Here is a 17,013-nt window from a genome sequence, read left to right on the forward strand (position 1 = left end):
TGGCAACATTCGCCGATGACACAGCAATAATGTCATCAGACCAAGATCCAAATACAGCCTCCCAAAAACTGCAGCAACATCTCAACTCACTCCAAAACCGGATGGAACAAAGGAAAATCAAAGTAAATCCTGCAAAATCCTCCCAAATAACATTTACAACAAGAAGAGCTGTCTGCCCGCAAGTTAGTATCAACAGCACCCTCATACCCATCAAGCAAGAAGCTAAGTATTTAGGACTCCACCTTGACGAGAAACTAACGTGGAGAACGCATATAAAAGCTAAGAGAAGACAACTAGAGCTCAAAGCCAGAAATGTGAATTGGCTAATCGACAAAAAATCACAGCTATCTCTTGAAAACAAAATAATCTTATACAAGACGATAATAAAACCAGTCTGGACCTACGGGATAGAGTTATGGGGATGCAGCAAACCTTTCAACACAACAATTCTCCAAACGTTCCAATCCAAAACGCCAAGAAAACTAGTTAATGCTCCCTGGTACGTATCAAACGCTACCTTACACAATGATCTAAGCATACCATATGTAACAGAAGTCATCAGAGCATACGCGGAAAACACAAAAACCGGACCACTCAAAACAACAACCAACTAATAAGAAACGTCTTCAACCAACCAGCAATAGAAAGAAGACTAAACAGAATGCGGCCAGAGGTTCTCATTAGATAAGCACCAGAGAATCATCNCCAACCAACCAGCAATAGAAAGAAGACTACATAGAATGTGGCCAGAGGATCTCATCAGATAAGCACCAGAGAATCATCGGAGGATGATACCTGGTTCAATATTACATACACCCATCCCTTTTACTAATTACTCTATTTATGTATATTGAGTAGATTGTAATATTATTTTAAAATAAAAGAAAAATTGAAAATTTTCAGAAGTACTTATCTAGAAACGATGTTCGAAATTTTCACTTACTGCTACTCAAAATGGCGACTGTAATTTTAAAACGTGTGGTAAATATGAGATCAACGTTAAAGTACCTAAAAAAATGATAGTACAAAAATAACGAGATAAACTGAACTTCGAAGCACAAAGTACTTTATAACATAATACAACCTGTATTAAATGGAAATTTTCCACTCTGGAAAAAACAGATTTGGTCTCAAGATTAAAAAGTAAAAACCAGTGCAGAATTAAAGATTTCTGTCTTGTGGGATTTAATGCCTGCAGTCTAGCAAAAGTCAATCGATGTTTCAGAGCAACAGATTGCTTCCATATTCAGGGTTGAGGAGTAAGCTAAGCAGGAAATCAATATGAAGCAGTCAGCAAGCTATGCTCTGCTTTCATACTAACAGCAGTCAGCAGAGTAACATTTTTCAGTCCCGAGTTTATGCGAAGTCACTGCATATTTGTTCTTCTTCGCAGATATCTAAATTCTTTGCAGCTCGTTGAACCGAAATTCAAATGATGAAAGTGTGTTGGCAGCTACTCTCCATATGCGCAACGTCTTATACTTAGCAGCTTTATCGGAACTGCGTCTCCTTAGCTGCAGGCTGCATAGCTTTGTACTAGAGTAACACAGGTCTGATGATGATGATATTTACTTGCTTGCTAACTCAGCAACCCAAAGACCAATTACAGAGTGAACACGAGTGAGAGAAAGAAACACACACACACAGAGTACAAAGCAAGGCAATTTTTAACCCCTCAGTAATGAAGATAATAATAAAGTAATAATAATAACAAAATTAAAGTTATAATTTAGTAGGTGATGATAGGAGTAATAATAATAATAATATCAGATCATTATTTAGAGGCGAGAAAGCAAAAATATAGGCTATGCAGTTGCAAGGATGCAATATACGTTAATTATAACGTGTAATGTAAAAATAAAGGTAAAGTTGTCCCTGCGCTTAACTAATTAAGCACTACGCCATGAAGGCTTATGAGGGAGTGGATGTATAGATCCACATTTTCTTGACCTCGGTACTAGCTCCCCGGCCGTTTTATCCCCGGGGAAATACTCCCCGGTACCCATCGGATAAACCTTACCGCCATCTTTGAGCCGATTGTCTAGATAATGTGGGAGCCTCGACGTCTCACAACCCTATGGGCCTTCATGACCTGTTTCAGGGATAGCTTTACTTTTACTTTTACCAATTGGATAGGAGATTGGGTGAACCTCAGAGCCGGTCAGGACGACGTGGAGAAGAGAAAATTCTTGACCCTACCGGAACTCGAACTCCGACCCTTTGGCCGTCCGACCCGTAGCCAGTTGCTATACGGACTACGCTATGAAAATAATTAAGTTGATCCAGTGAAGTGCTGGACAGCAGCTGAGAGAGAAATTAGAGGCAAGCACTGGAGAAAGAAAACACATTAATATAGAGGAAGTGAAAAACAAAACCAGAGATGAAGAGAAATACACAAAGAACATAGTAACTAGGAACTATAGAATGTAGAGCCTTAAATATTGTTAAAAGTTTTAGGTAGAATATTAAAAATATCATTAACAGCAACCGCTTCGAATGCAAATATGTCGAAATCTTTACCCACCACCCTGGTAGCATAGTCGCATCGAGCAGAAAGACAGTGATTATTAAAGGGACAAACACCGAACTTTCAGAAGTCCCTGACATTGCGAGTAGAAACATGAAAACTAATATTTTCCAAAAGGGAAATGTGGGATTTAAGGCCACGACAAACCCGAAATAAAGAGGTACATCAAGGTAATGCCTCCGTTTACGTAAATGACGGCGTGAATTTATTTGTAGCGTGACACACAAAACACGCTACAGTAATAATAATTCAATTCAAATAATAATAATAATTTACGTATAGTTCGTGACTGCGAGTGTGCTATAATTAAGTACAGTTCTACAAATAGAATTATCTGATAAATTATTTTGTTATTTAACAATGCTGTAATAAATGTAGATCAAATATGAGTAAGTAAGGATTTAAAAAAAGCGATCGTGACTTGTTTGGAGTAACTGACAAAAAACCATGGAAGATCTCAGTGGTGGTGCAGCAGCTAACCCGATCGAGTTCCGAACAGAGTCCTTCCATATCGTTTCCACGTCACAAACCTGCTAGGAATCCAGAAATAATTGGGAGAGTTTCCCCCAGTAGTAAAGGTGACTAAAGTTTTAAGACGAAAAAATGTTTTTTATTGATGATTTCTGGGTACACATGGAACCATATATAACTTGAAGGCGAGTTCCTTGGGCATAATTCCAGAATACACTACCCGCATGTTGTAAATTTATAGGCTCGTTAAAATTCGCAAGATCCCGAAGTTCACTAAGAGACTGGTAGATTGTCGTTGTTACTGTGGTGAGAGGGCAGAGAGACACCCGATGTGACCCCATCAAGAGGCTCGGTGTTGAGAACACTACTCGATCAAGACATCGCCGCTGAAACTGAGTTACGTGAGTCTTTTGTACCCCCTTACTTCGGAATCACATATGAAACAATAGTTGGGCGCATGGATAAGCCTGAAAGTTATGTACCGCTGTTTCACCACCCCCCACCTGACTCACTGTTCGGGCTACTCCTCCCCTCACCACCTGCCGCAATGCCCCTCACGTGTCTATAAAAGGATGGGCCATCCTGAAACCTCTCCTTCTGGATCCCCCCACCCCCGAGTAACTTGAGATAAACACCGTCAGGAAGAATTCCAACAAACTCTCCCCTCTTGTCTTGACGAGAATAACCCAATTACAAACCCATGTGCTGCTACTAACCATTTCATTCAACGTAGACCGCCTGTTCCGGCCCCAATCATGATCAACTTTGACTGAACATATTGTACAGGTTCTGCGCTTGCCCGGTATTGTCTCGACGCAGGGCGCAGGCGTCATCTGCAGGAAGACCGCCTTCCCACGTCCGTCGTTTTTCCCAATATTCCCTCGGTCTACGCGTGGACGTCGGTGTTATCACACGAACGACGAAACGTGCTGAGGGTGCAGGTTGGCCGGCCAACAAGTTCGTCAGTGAGCGGTACTAGGATTAACTGCACAGTTGAAAACCAGCAGCATGTCATCCGCGTTGCAGAAGACCACCAAATCGTACACGTACCGCTCCTCAGGGGGCGCTAACGCTGATGTCAGCATCGAATACACCGCCGATCTGAGCGCCCTCTCCCGACTGGAGGTAGGTCACTAACACGTGTGCATTCCAAGTAACTGACAGCCAATGGATGAGGCTTGCAGAGAATACAAATAACCAGTGCGGATTATATGATCTACATAAACTAACCAATATTTCATGGAAAATGTCCATTACAAATGTCATTACTGGTCATATAACGTCCGTAACAAACTGTCACATGTCTTAAATAGCACGAAAAAGTCAAGGCATTGAATTTATGCCTCCAAAGCTGCAATTGTAGACCAATGTCTTGCAGACATTACACTTATTCAAACCAAGTAAATCCCATCCAGAATGATAAGTTTCCCAATGTTCAGATTGTGAAAATCTATAGGCCAAGTGCAGAAATATTATACGAAAAGAGCTTTTGTGTTGAATAGGAAGATAACCACAACGGGATTCTTCAAAGAACTAAGGATTTATCACATACACAATATGAAGAATATACCGCTAATCCTGAATATTACAATGACGTTATTTCAAATCACGTACTGTAAATATTAGAACTGCTTTCTTTTAACATATTTTTATAAAATAAATTACTAGTTTTGACAACGAAAGTGATATGTTAAAGCATACAAGATTATTACATATATCCCAGTGGTAAATAATATTTGTTGGTTGAGGGAAGATTACCCTGAAGGCATCTTCCGTTTCAGGAAACAAGATGGTAAATTTGTTCCAGTTCTGACTAATTCATCGCCAACAATTATGACATGGAGCGATAATTGTGTCTTAATCGAAGAAGTCTAGCACTACTTTGGTGTACAGCAATCTCCCGCCAGTCGCCGATTTCAAATATCGGCAGTTTTCCATTAATTTACATCCTGAGATATTTGGTTTTAAGTGTCCGCTGTTTTTAATTTGTGCTCACACGAAAAGCAATCAGTAATTTTAGCACCAATTCATCTACATCTGCTGGGGACAGGACTATGTGGATCCAAAACCAGTTCGCTAGTGCCCATATCACTGTTAAAGTGTTTCGTCTCGTAATGCTTCTTACGGTCGTATGTCCTTGCATGTGGCAATGAATTGCTGTACTTTTCTTGGAAGTATAATTACGTTATTCTAGCTGGTACAATTGCAGTTAATGTTTCTCTAAGGCCTATTATTATTGACTTTTCTTTGTTGAATGTCTGACTGTCAACTAAAAATTGTCCTTCCTCTAGATGCGCTTCAGCTGCTAATATTGCTCATGTGAACGAAGTCTTTGGTACCAAAACTCTTTCTCTTAATCATGTTTTAATGAGAACTTTTTAATTTTTAAAATATTAATTTACTCAACATGAGTGTATGAATCGGTCATGGCGTCCGCACGGTTTTTGCCCATTCAAATATTGGGATCGTGGGTTCGAATCCCACTTGAGGCATGGATGTCAATGTCTATTTATTCAGAGTTTGTGCTGTCCTGTGTGAGCAGGTAGAGGCCTTGCGACGGACTGATCCCCCGCTCAAGGAGTCCTACCGACCGTGTAAAAGATCAAGAAACTGAAAAACGGTCAAAGTTTCACCAAGGACTGTAGAGCCATAGATAGAGAGATAGATAGATAGATAGATATATGGAAGTGTATTTTTCATAACCGCTTCTCGTGGTTGCACGTACTCAATTTTGATTACTTTCTGCTTGGCACGAGTTGCCTGCTTTGCCTTTCGTTTGCGTTTCTTTTGGTTCCTCGTGCTTAATTTCTAAATGGTATCTGGGCCTCTCTTTCTTTCCTTTTTCCATTTTTTCGTCGTTCCTTTTCTTCCCGTTTTCCTTTCTTTCTACTTTCATTTCTTTAAATGCATGTCGAATTCTGCCTCCGGAAATGCCCTTCCATCTGTTAACAATCAGACTCACTTACTCTGTTAGCACAAGTTTCATAGAAGTACTCCTTTGTTTCTAGGACAAGATCCGCCTCCTGCAGGAAGATCTGGAGTCGGAGAGGGAATTGCGCCAGAGGGTAAGTGCTGAAGAACAATGTACAGCGCCACTGTGAACGACAGATTCATTTTAAAGTTTTCGCAATTATTCTAATGAATATTTATGGATAGTCACTGAATCCACCCCACCGCATCCCACGAAGCTGATAGTCGCTCTAGTAGCCAAGAAATTCTCCGCCATTTATGGAAACCGATGATTCATTACCTCGTCTCTCTCACCATGTCACACGCCCCACCAATTTCATTTTTCTCAATGATATAGCCTTAATAATATCTGCAGAAGAGTAGCAAAGTTCCTCATCTTGCCTATCCTAGGCACCCGATACGTGCATCCTTCGGAGTGTGAAACCACTTTCCAGACCCATGAAAACACCTGCTAAAATTATAGCTTTGTACACATGGATCCCCAGGCTTTTAGACAGGAGACGGGAAGTAAAGAGATTTTCAGTTGAGTGGTAACAAACATTCTCGAATTCAATGTGCTCTTAACTCTGCAATTCTGATTCTTTACTGCCGTTTTAAATCGTTTAAAATTTCCCTATTTTTGAAGAACTTGTTAGCTTCGGTTACATTAAAATCTTCTTCTGTATTCTAATGACAAGATATGAATTTGCAATTACATAATGATAACTTATTAATTAATATGACGTCACTTAAGGTCACTGGGTGAATATCTGCGATTCACGATGGGTAACGCTCTTCAAATTCATGCTGCGCTAATTGCAGAACGCGTTGCTATTTTCACGAAATATATAATTGTTCATACTATACGCGTACACACACAGGTGTATGGTCTATATCTATTGTAATTGTAATGTGGTCACATGTGGATACAAGAACACAACAAACAGTGCTCTTAACTATAACGGCTTTTCATGAAGGCATGTAACCGTAACTGGGATTATTATTTTGAACATTGTCCAAGTCATTAGTTTTTTTATTTTTAACCAGAACATTTCGTAAACTGAGACTACCTCCCTCTCACCGGCTCCACGGAGTAGAAACCTTTCGCCCCTCAGATGTGATGACGGAAACAGAACCAGTTTCCGAAAGATTTGAGGTTTTCACGGNCACTATACGCGTACACACTCAGTTCTATGCTCTATATCTATTGTAATTGTAATGTGGTCACATGTGGATACAAGAACACAACAAACAGTGCTCTTAACTATAACGGCTTTTCATGAAGGCATGTAACCGTAACTGGGATTATTATTTTGAACATTGTCCAAGTCATTAGTTTTTTTATTTTTAACCAGAACATTTCGTAAACTGAGACTACCTCCCTCTCACCGGCTCCACGGAGTAGAAACCTTTCGCCCCTCAGATGTGATGACGGAAACAGAACCAGTTTCCGAAAGATTTGAGGTTTTCACGACGGTGTATATCAGTAATTTGGTCTCCTTGAATGTGGACGCCGTGTAGATATTGTATAAACCGACGTTTCGGAGGAACGTATCGCCTCCATTTTCAGGGTAGAAGAAAAATCCTCGAGCGAGGAACCAGCGTGAGCAGGTGGAGGCGATAAGTTCCTTCGAAACGTCGGTTTACACAATATATACACGGCGCCACATCCCAGAAAACGGCATTCTTCAGTTTCCGAAACTTTACAACTTGAAGAACACTCAATAGATGGACAATGATACTAGACAGACAGTATTCTGCTTGAGTTCGGTTAAACATATTAGAGTTCCACTGTTGGAACGTGATTCGTCAGTGTCTTCTAAAGACATTGACGCACTGTGGGTATGTCATGGTCCTTGGTTATCTGCTAAATATAGGTCATTATTACACAAGTAGTTAAACAAGAAAAATAGAACTCCATGCCAAATTTACATTTACCTACTCAGTTACTAGTATCAATACATGTTCCAACAACAGCACTCTCGAACCCGTCATCGATTGCTTTACAAGTTTCAGGAATATTTCTCGATGAGTAACAATATAATATCTGAAAGTACTGAAAAATGGAACTTCTTTAATCCTAAAGTCCTATAAGCACAAAAATATACTTCTTTATTTAGAATCTTCTTGGAGATGGACTTTTTCTGATACACATATAAGAGTCTCCTAATCAAAGGCTAGATCCCAAAAATATAGATGAAATCCACTAGCAGCTTCATACAGAAATCCACTTAGGTAAATATTACGCTAGAAAGCGATCTCCGCTGTTTGTCGAGTCCATTTCTGGAGCCCTGGAACCTGCTTTTGAAAACTAAGCATTGAAGTTGGCAACAGTCCACTATCCGGTATCAAATGAGATTCAACTTGAAATAGAAGCGCGAGTTGATTATATTCTAGAATCCGGGAAAGAGTAAGCGCGCGTGTGTAGGAAACAACTTACAAACAAATTTTCAGCGATAACCTGGAAATGTGTATGAAAAAAATACAATTCAAGAAGCTGATGCTTGTAAAGGCGACAGATTTTACGGAACTCCGGAAAAATATGATTGAAACCGTTTGAGTATACTTAATGACAATCTATAGATTGTACCGACTACTCAACATGTGGCAATTTCAGAATCTGAATTCGGAATGAGTTAGAAGAAAGCAGCCAAATTCAACCTTCAGATTTATGTGGAGTGACTGAGGACAAACTCTGTGACGGTGCAGGCTTCTCAGAAACAGAATAAAAAGAACTGAGGTGGGCAACATTGCCAGAAATGAGGTTGCTAGCAATGAACACGTTTGCACGGAACCCGGCTTAATATTACTCACATGATATTAATTTACGTAACGCCGTCCAACTGGGCCGCTGCTTTGGCAGGCATCCACGCGGTACCCAGAACGAGACACGTTTATGTTCACGATGAAACAGTGAATATGAGCACATTAAATGTACAAAACCATCGATTATATACGGATTGGGGTACGCGGTAGCGTAGTGGTTAAGGTACTATCCTACAAGCCGGAAGGTCGCAGGTTCAAGTCCCGATGAGGTCATTGGATATTTTTCAATTGACCTAATACTTCCAGCCGCACTAGGACCTGGGGTTTACTCAGCCTCTGACAGAAATTAGTACCAAGAATTAATCAAATAATCTTCCTGAGGAGTGAAGCGCGGCCGGCGCGTAAGGCTGACAACCTTACCGCCATCTTTGAATCCATTGTCTAGATAGTGTGGGACCCTTAACGTCTCACAACCCTATGGGCCTTCACGGCCTGGTACAGGGATAGCTTTACATTTTTATATACAGATTTTGTTTGTTATACTTTGATTTAAGTATAAGTAAGATCTAGCTTTGTTATCAGAAAGGAATTATTTCGTCTGCTTGTTTCCCAAGAGAAAATCATCCAATAAAAATGTAAAGCTATCCCTGTAACAGGCCATGGAGGCCTATAGGGTTGTGAGACGTTGAGGGTCCCACTTTATCTAGACAATCGGCTCAAAGATGGCCTCTACCTGTACACAAACACAGAAAAGCGCGCACACACACACAAATTAGAAATCGTGGGATTCGAACCCACGATCCTGGTTTCCAAGCGAGCGAAGACAGTCTGTATAATATTATCTTATGCATTAAAGATTTCGAACTTATTGTGAAAAAGAAAGATTCTCAAGTCAAAGAATCTGCTGGATCGAGTGACACGTTTTGAATCACGTTATGTAATTCGAATTGTTTCCAACAGGTAGAGTTTGGCTGGAACGTTACCTCATGTCTATATTAGAGCCGGTTCGCGTCACATTCCTGGGGACGATCCAGCTTAAACCCCGTTTATAATTTGGTCATCAGTTGGAAGTGTTCCCAGATGCTGAGGACGAGGGAGTGTCTGCTTATTGTCATATGCTTGGAACTTAAGAACACGTGAACGACTTTCTTAAGGGATGGGTTTCACAATCTACACATCTGCCCCACTCGTACGTAGTTTCACAGCAGTGGTGAGGACTCCTTACAGTTTTGATAGAACACGCTGCTGGTGGTGTACACAGTATTCTCTCTTGTACGATACACACCGTTATTCATAATATTTAAGAAATTTCTCACATCAAAATCATTCAGACTGGCTAAGGGGTCCACCCAGCCTCATATCTAATGGATACCGTGGGCTCTTTCCCCGGGGGTTAAGAGGCTGGGGCATGAAGCTGACCACTGACCTCCAACTAGTGCCGAAGTCAAGAATAAATGGATCTATGCACCCATTGCCCCATACGTCTTCATGGCATAGTGCTTAAGTAGTTAAACACAGAGACGTCGGGCTTCGCGAATACGTCTATACGGCAGTAAAGTAGGAAAAACTGTCAAAATGATTCAAAATGAGACTGTCTGTTTCATTGATGATTTTCAGATTTCAGAAATTTCGCAGATCTGAAGATGTACTAAGAATTAAAGCAAACATCTGTTTGTAATTCATACCGCTATTTTCTGGGTCACTGCAGCGTGTTGTCTAGCAGATACCTACAAACTTTCCAGCAGAAAACACCGCCTTCATCTACGGAGCTAAAGGGGACGTTATGTTCGCCCCAAACGCTAGTAAATACCTGTTAGACCAAAGGGTGTCATGGCCCATAAGACTAAGAGATTTATCTTCACTCCGTGAAAATCTTAAATCTCTTCATACGAATGATCCTTTCTCATTTTATACGTTACACAGTACGGATCGCTTCTTTAAGGAACTGACATCTTCACGTGTCATGTATCAATCGCTGACTTCATTTTGCCTTCACAGTAATGCTATTAGTAAGGAGTAATGTGCTCCTTAGTAACTTGTTGAAGTATTATACTTTTTTTTTTTTGTAATTAATGACTTACGTTTCGACAACACTGCTGAGACGTGCATACTACTGACCAGTTAAAACAATTAAAGGTTTTTACGTAATATGTGATCAATGTTTGAGTGAGATAACGCAAATGCTGCAAGCGCTACTAGTTCTACCCTGTCTTCTACAGAACTGAATGTCTATAGTTCAATAGTCGATATGGCAGTGATGCGAAGTAGTCCTGATTATTAATTATGAGCTGAAGGAAGATAGGTGTTATACGTTTTGAAGTACATTTGTAGTACTTTCTTTAAGGAATAAAAAATTCTTGCCAGTAAAATAATTTTGCGTGTATAGCTGAAAAGTGACAGATAATTCAAAACATTATTAGAAAACATAAGACAAAACTTGCAAAAATCAATTTTCAAGTAATTGTCAGAAATGCTTCTAAACAAGTCATAAAATAACCGTAAGAACTTATAATTTCGTTCCGGTTGCTGAAACTCAGAGGGGATTCCCATCATAACGATATTATCGCGCACATAAATCTTGATCTTTGCATTGTCAATCTGCTACCTTTTTCCATGCCAATTTACCAATGACGATGAAGTGGCTGGAGCCCCAGTTCATCAGTTGCGCACGTGATCCTGTTAAAATAGTTGATACATTTTTAAAAAGTAAAATATATTATATCAGTATGTGATTCATGAGTTAGGAACGATACTTTTAGATTCCTTACATTTCAGGAAGTTTCTATAGACGAAATAATAATACGGGCGTGTAAAAACGCTTTACACCAATCAAATTATTTCACGAAGAAAGCAGTCTTCTGGGATTTGTCACCGTGTATATGTGGTGTTAACCGACGTTTCGGAGGAACGTATCGCCTCCATCTTCAAGGTAGAAGGAAAAATATAAGAAATCCGCAAGCGAAGAGGCCGTGAGAACCGGTAAAAGCGATCAAATTATTTCACGAAGAAAGCAGTCTTCTGGGATTTGGCATCGTGTTTATATGGTGTTAACCGACGTTTCGGAGGAACGTATCACCTCCATCTTCTACCCTGAAGATGAAGGCGATACGTTCCTCCGAAACGTCGGTTAACACCATATATACATGGTGCCAAATCCCAGAAGATTGCTTTCTTCATAGTCACCGCCGTGAAAGCCTGAAATCTTACAAATTATTTCACGTTCATCTCGTGTACAAATGCTTTCCACACTTCCGACCGTAAATTCGATATATCGCGGCTCAATATTTACATATCACAGTTCTGATGTAGCTCAATGTTTCATATATAACATGATCGGGGACATGAATCTATGTATAATTTTCTTCAGAAGAAATGGTTGCCACACTAACCTGTACTTATTTAAGTATTATTTGTATCTTCGGTCGTATTGGCAGCAGAATTCCTTCATTGATAATTTGTACCTGAACACTAGCCGTTCAGGAGAGACAGCGGTGTTTCCAGCATAATATCGCGGTCACCTATAACAAAGCTTCGGAGATTATGCTGAATGCATCCTAGAAAGACCACTGAATTCAATATCTATGAATGTTTGAGAATGATGAAGTGAGAGGATGCGAAAGGAAGTGGTCATGGCCAATCTGACGTGTAGCCTCTATTCAGGACTGCGTCTGGAGGATCTCAGGAGAAACACTGAATACTGATCTGAATGTGGTATAATTAGTATAGGCCTGATTATAAATACAAACCCGATGTCTAGTTCTTAGGCTAATTTCTTAATAGACGAATATAAGAGCGTAATGAATGTTGGGAGTCTTGTATATATGTCTGTTTATACGTTTTTATTTAAGAAACATTCAAACAAACTGAATGATTTTTATTATAACATATTAATAAATATTCTGATATAAATTTTGACGGTTCAAATATGAAATTAGAGTATTCCTAAACTCTAATACTGGGATCGAAAAGAGAGTTATGGGATGCAGAAGAAATTGTGTTTCAGTAAATCGTTCAAGTAAAAACATTATTTTCAAAGCATTTATCTTGTGTCCAATAACAGGAAAGCGACCGTCTGCCGCTTGGTTTAATAATAACTAGTGAATCACACCTAAAAGTTTTGTATGGAATGTGTTTCTTTCTATGAGGTTCGAAAATCGTAATGGTGCGAAGCGAGGAAAGAAACAGAGGAAATGAAAGAAAGAGAGGGCGAAAGGAAAGAAGCAATGAATGAAAAAGAGAAAGGAAAATAATGAAAGGAAAGACGAAAATAATGAAAGTAAAGACGAAAATATGAATAAAGGACAAATATTATAAACAAAGAAACAAAAGTAGAGTCAGAAATATACTGAAGCAGACTTTTCTAGGTGGGTGGGGCCAGAGTAGCAAAGCAATTTCAGACGCTAAGGCAATGTTATTACTTATTACTTAGTTAAGAACTACAAAATTCACTTCAGTGTTAATCACAATTTCCATTCTTCTAATGTGGTGCGTAAAATTACCTTCGAATCACGACCAGAAGTAGCGACAGCCAGGAGATGTTTTGATAACGCTGCTGGTCTGTCCTACATGACGTCCCAAAATAATCGCCTGCAGAATTCCAGGTTAAAATAGACGACCGACGACCAAAATATTACAGTTCCTCAAGACAAATGGCCCAGTTTAGGGATCTTAGCATAATGGCCCGTATATGTGTTATGACTCGCTGCTTATTTGTATTTGGGTCTTACTTTTTAATTCATTCTGCAAATATATTGTGTGACTTCTGGCTTTCTCTGAAGATACCAACAAACTTTCTGCTTTTAATAACTTTTAAACTTATTCCTGTAACAGAAAATAAAGAAAGGAAATGCTGATATTACAAATCAAACTGATTATTTAAATGTCTGTTTTATTGTCTAATTATTGCACTGTAATTATTTTGGACACTGTTCAGTGTCTCATTCATGTTTAATGTAATCTTATTTCAGATTTTCTCTTCTCGTGTATTTGGGTTATTGCTATTTACTGATATATATTTTCGATATTGTTATCAGCAATCTTGAACATGCCGCAGGCCTTTAGAGTATATACAATATGCTGCCCCAGAACAGTGACAAAAAAGAACTCCGTTGTTTTAGTCCGCAAGCGAACTATACCGACCGAGCAACCGCCGCTTGTCGGCGAAGTTAGTGCCAACTTTAGCGGACAGAGGGTGTCGAGTGGTCAGCGCAACGAATCCCCACGGCTGTTAATTTAGTTCTTTCTAGACCGGAGCCGCTATTTCCTTGAAATAGCTCCTCAATTATCCTCACCAGGCTGAGTTGACCCCGTTCCAGACCCACTACTTCTCTGAAAATCTGGTAATATCGGGAATCGAACCCGGGACCTCTGGCTCTGTAGCCAGGATCTCTGACCACTAGACTATAGAGGCGGTCACCCCAACCACTGATGGTAACTCTAAAATAAAGAATAATATATATATAGACATAACGACAGTTGAGATTAAAAAAAACTCAAAGAATTAACGAAAACCAACTCCAAGGAGGACGTAATTGAATCAAACCGACAATTTTACAAATGGTTTTCGTTAAGACCCATATAATGTTATTGTTCCACCTACTCCTGGGACTCCAGATTGTTCTCTTCCCTCCAGGTGTTTCGATTAACACGTTATACACATTTCATGTGAGCTTGAATTTCACTCTTGTTTCAGACTAATCTCTCAGTAATATTAATCGATATGCATAGGCAAATTAAGTTAGGCAATTTCCTGGGTCGTGATACTCGTAGTGGCGTAGGCAGGTACGGCCATTTCGGAGGAAGCTGCTGCCTACACCTTCTACTCTGGAGATGGTGGTACAGGTTCCTCCGAAACGGCCGTACCTATTGACCGTAATCCTCATAGCCATCGTCGTGAGAAACACAAACCTCACAGGTTAGGAAACGTTAGCTCATCTGCATTTGCAACTCAAACAGTAAGACTTAGGGGAAAACCGTACTGGCCAAAAATAATGTGGGATTTATTTTCACTACAAATTTGTTCAAAATATTTTTCGTTGCAACAGATATTTAGTAAGTTACTCTCGAGATGTGGGCACAATCCCATTTAAATATTTTTGTAAAGCGTCCGTTATTGCAGTCCGGCTTTAACAGAAATTGGAAATGTAGCAAAAGTTCCCCACTGCCACACCTCAAGACAACCTGTTCTGTGGTTCTCCAGTTGTTACGTGTGCAAAGAATGAGAGACAGGTAAACAGGCAGACACACAGGAAGTAGTTAGGAGATACATTTTGCCATACAGTCGAATGATAGGGTGGCTGGTGAATAAACAGTTGGAGAGAGGATACAAGAAGACGATCTTGATATTACTTAGGTTACAAACCCGGAATGTCTGAGGAAAACCGCAAAAGCCCTCAAACAGTATACCTGGTCATGAAAACGGCGCAGGAGTGCCAACCACATTTCTTACCTACTTTTCTAAAGTAGGCTTATGCGATCTCCATCGTGTCAATGTATCTGTGCATACCTCCTATCAACTTTTGAATGCTTGAACTAATCTTTATGAAACCTGGTATGTACATAATGGAACCTGAGCCCCTCTTAGTGACGTGCTTCACAAATCCCTCTCATCAGTCTGTGTGTCTGTATGTGTATCTATCCTATCGTCGCAAGACAACGGGTCCGTTAAGTTTAACCCCCCGTTTGGTGCTAAGCAATAGTTCGGTAAACACTTTCCCCAGACAAGGAATACATGTAACAATAGAATTGTCGGACGCGTCACTTTCTATGAGGCCCTTGTCTTACCAGATGAGAGTCTGTGAGTCTGTGTATCCCCCCATCGTTATTAGGTAACAACTCGGCAAAGCCGTTTCCGCGGCAACGAAGAATTGTTGACACCAAGACAGACTGATCGGCCGAACGTTGGTCGTGACATAGATTTGACTTTTGAGTTGGTTGAACTTCTCACTTGTGAGAAGTGAGAAGCTGGTAACTGAAGCCGGGGACAGGTCGGAAACTCAGAGAAAGGGGACGTCTGCTGTTGAAGCCGCTACCAGGCAACGGCTGGTGAAGAGTGAGGAGACTTTATGTGTGCTGTAGTTACAGTGATCTTTGGAGTGTGTAAATCGGTGAGACTGTAGTTATACGAGGTTACGAGTTATTTAAGAGTTCAATAAGTCCGATTACGTATCCAAACCTCATCTTTATTCACATTACGTGACAATGTTTCATAACAGTTACGGACAGCCTTTTTTCTCTCCACATCCATATACTTGACGCTTCTCTGCATGATTTTAGTCTGTGTGGTATTAGTTGCTATTCATCTATTTGCTTATCATGTGGGTTCTGACCCGATGACTCAATCGTAATGTTCCGTTCCTTTTCTATCCAGAACATCCTCTCTCTCTCTCTCTCTCCATGAAGTGAAACAGCATTAACTTCACTGCCGGAGAGATCCCTGCTCGATTTTAATTTCTGCGAATATTTAACAAAAACGTGATAATCTGCACTGAAATTCTCTCAGGAGGTAAGGCACCTTAGTCTTTAGCACAAAACGGACGTTTCGGAGACAATATCTGTCTCCATAATCTGGGTCAATGTATAACGCGGCTTATCGCCTATGAGAATTTTAGTGCAGTTATTTTCCACGAGGCTTCATATGTATTTAAACGCTTATCTGAATTCCTGCTGCAGTTTTACTGGATTAAATACACAAAGCTAACATCTGGCGTGTTTCACTGATCGAGACAAGTAAGCAAAGTCGCGAGCTGTGATTATCCAGCTGGCAAGGTTATTTTCAGAGAAACAGAGAAAGGAGAAATGGTGTAGGCATGAAGCGAAGAAATGTTCATTCCAGTTTCTGAGTTAAAGGGCAGATTTAGAATATTCTGGACTGGATGAACGCATGCGTAGAGAACACGAAGGAAACTAGCACGCGCGTGGCAAATATGAAATGATTTCCGCTGCTGTTCCGCTCTTCATACTGAGGCTCTGATCAGCGAGCACATCCCAGCAACTACTTTCATTTTATATTTCACGCTACTAAAAGTTGCTTCCGCCGGTCACGGTAGCCGAGTGGTCTAAGGCATGTACTGTGTTCGCTCGTTTGGAAACCGGGATCGTGGGTTCGAATCCCACTCAGGGCATGGATGTTTAGTTTGTGTGTGTGCGTTTTTCTGTGTTTGTGTACAGGTAGAGGCCTTGCGACGAGCTGATCACCCGCCCATGGAGTCCTACCGAAGTGAACGGAGAAGTTCATGGAGGTAGGCCTAGGTCCACTGGGGCTGTAGTGCCAAGGAAAAAAAAAAGTTGCTTCCTCGACT

The 17,013-nt window shown here is 40.3% G+C and overlaps 1 protein-coding gene across 1 annotated transcript in view; it reads left to right on the forward strand.

Annotated features, from left to right (window-relative positions):
- Positions 1-3,865: 3,865 nt before the first annotated feature.
- The window catches only part of LOC111861801 (paramyosin, long form), a 60,150-nt gene continuing 47,002 nt past the window's right edge, over positions 3,866-17,013 (forward strand). The window contains exons 1-2 of the mRNA XM_023846661.2: positions 3,866-4,123; positions 6,007-6,063. Of these exons, the coding sequence (XP_023702429.1) occupies positions 4,007-4,123; positions 6,007-6,063 (174 nt within the window). The 5' untranslated portion in view covers positions 3,866-4,006. The remainder of the gene's footprint in view (positions 4,124-6,006; positions 6,064-17,013) is intronic.

The sequence above is a fragment of the Cryptotermes secundus genome, unplaced genomic scaffold (assembly GCF_002891405.2).
Source record: "Cryptotermes secundus unplaced genomic scaffold, Csec_1.0 scaffold598, whole genome shotgun sequence".
Classification (NCBI taxonomy): Eukaryota; Metazoa; Arthropoda; class Insecta; order Blattodea; family Kalotermitidae; genus Cryptotermes; species Cryptotermes secundus.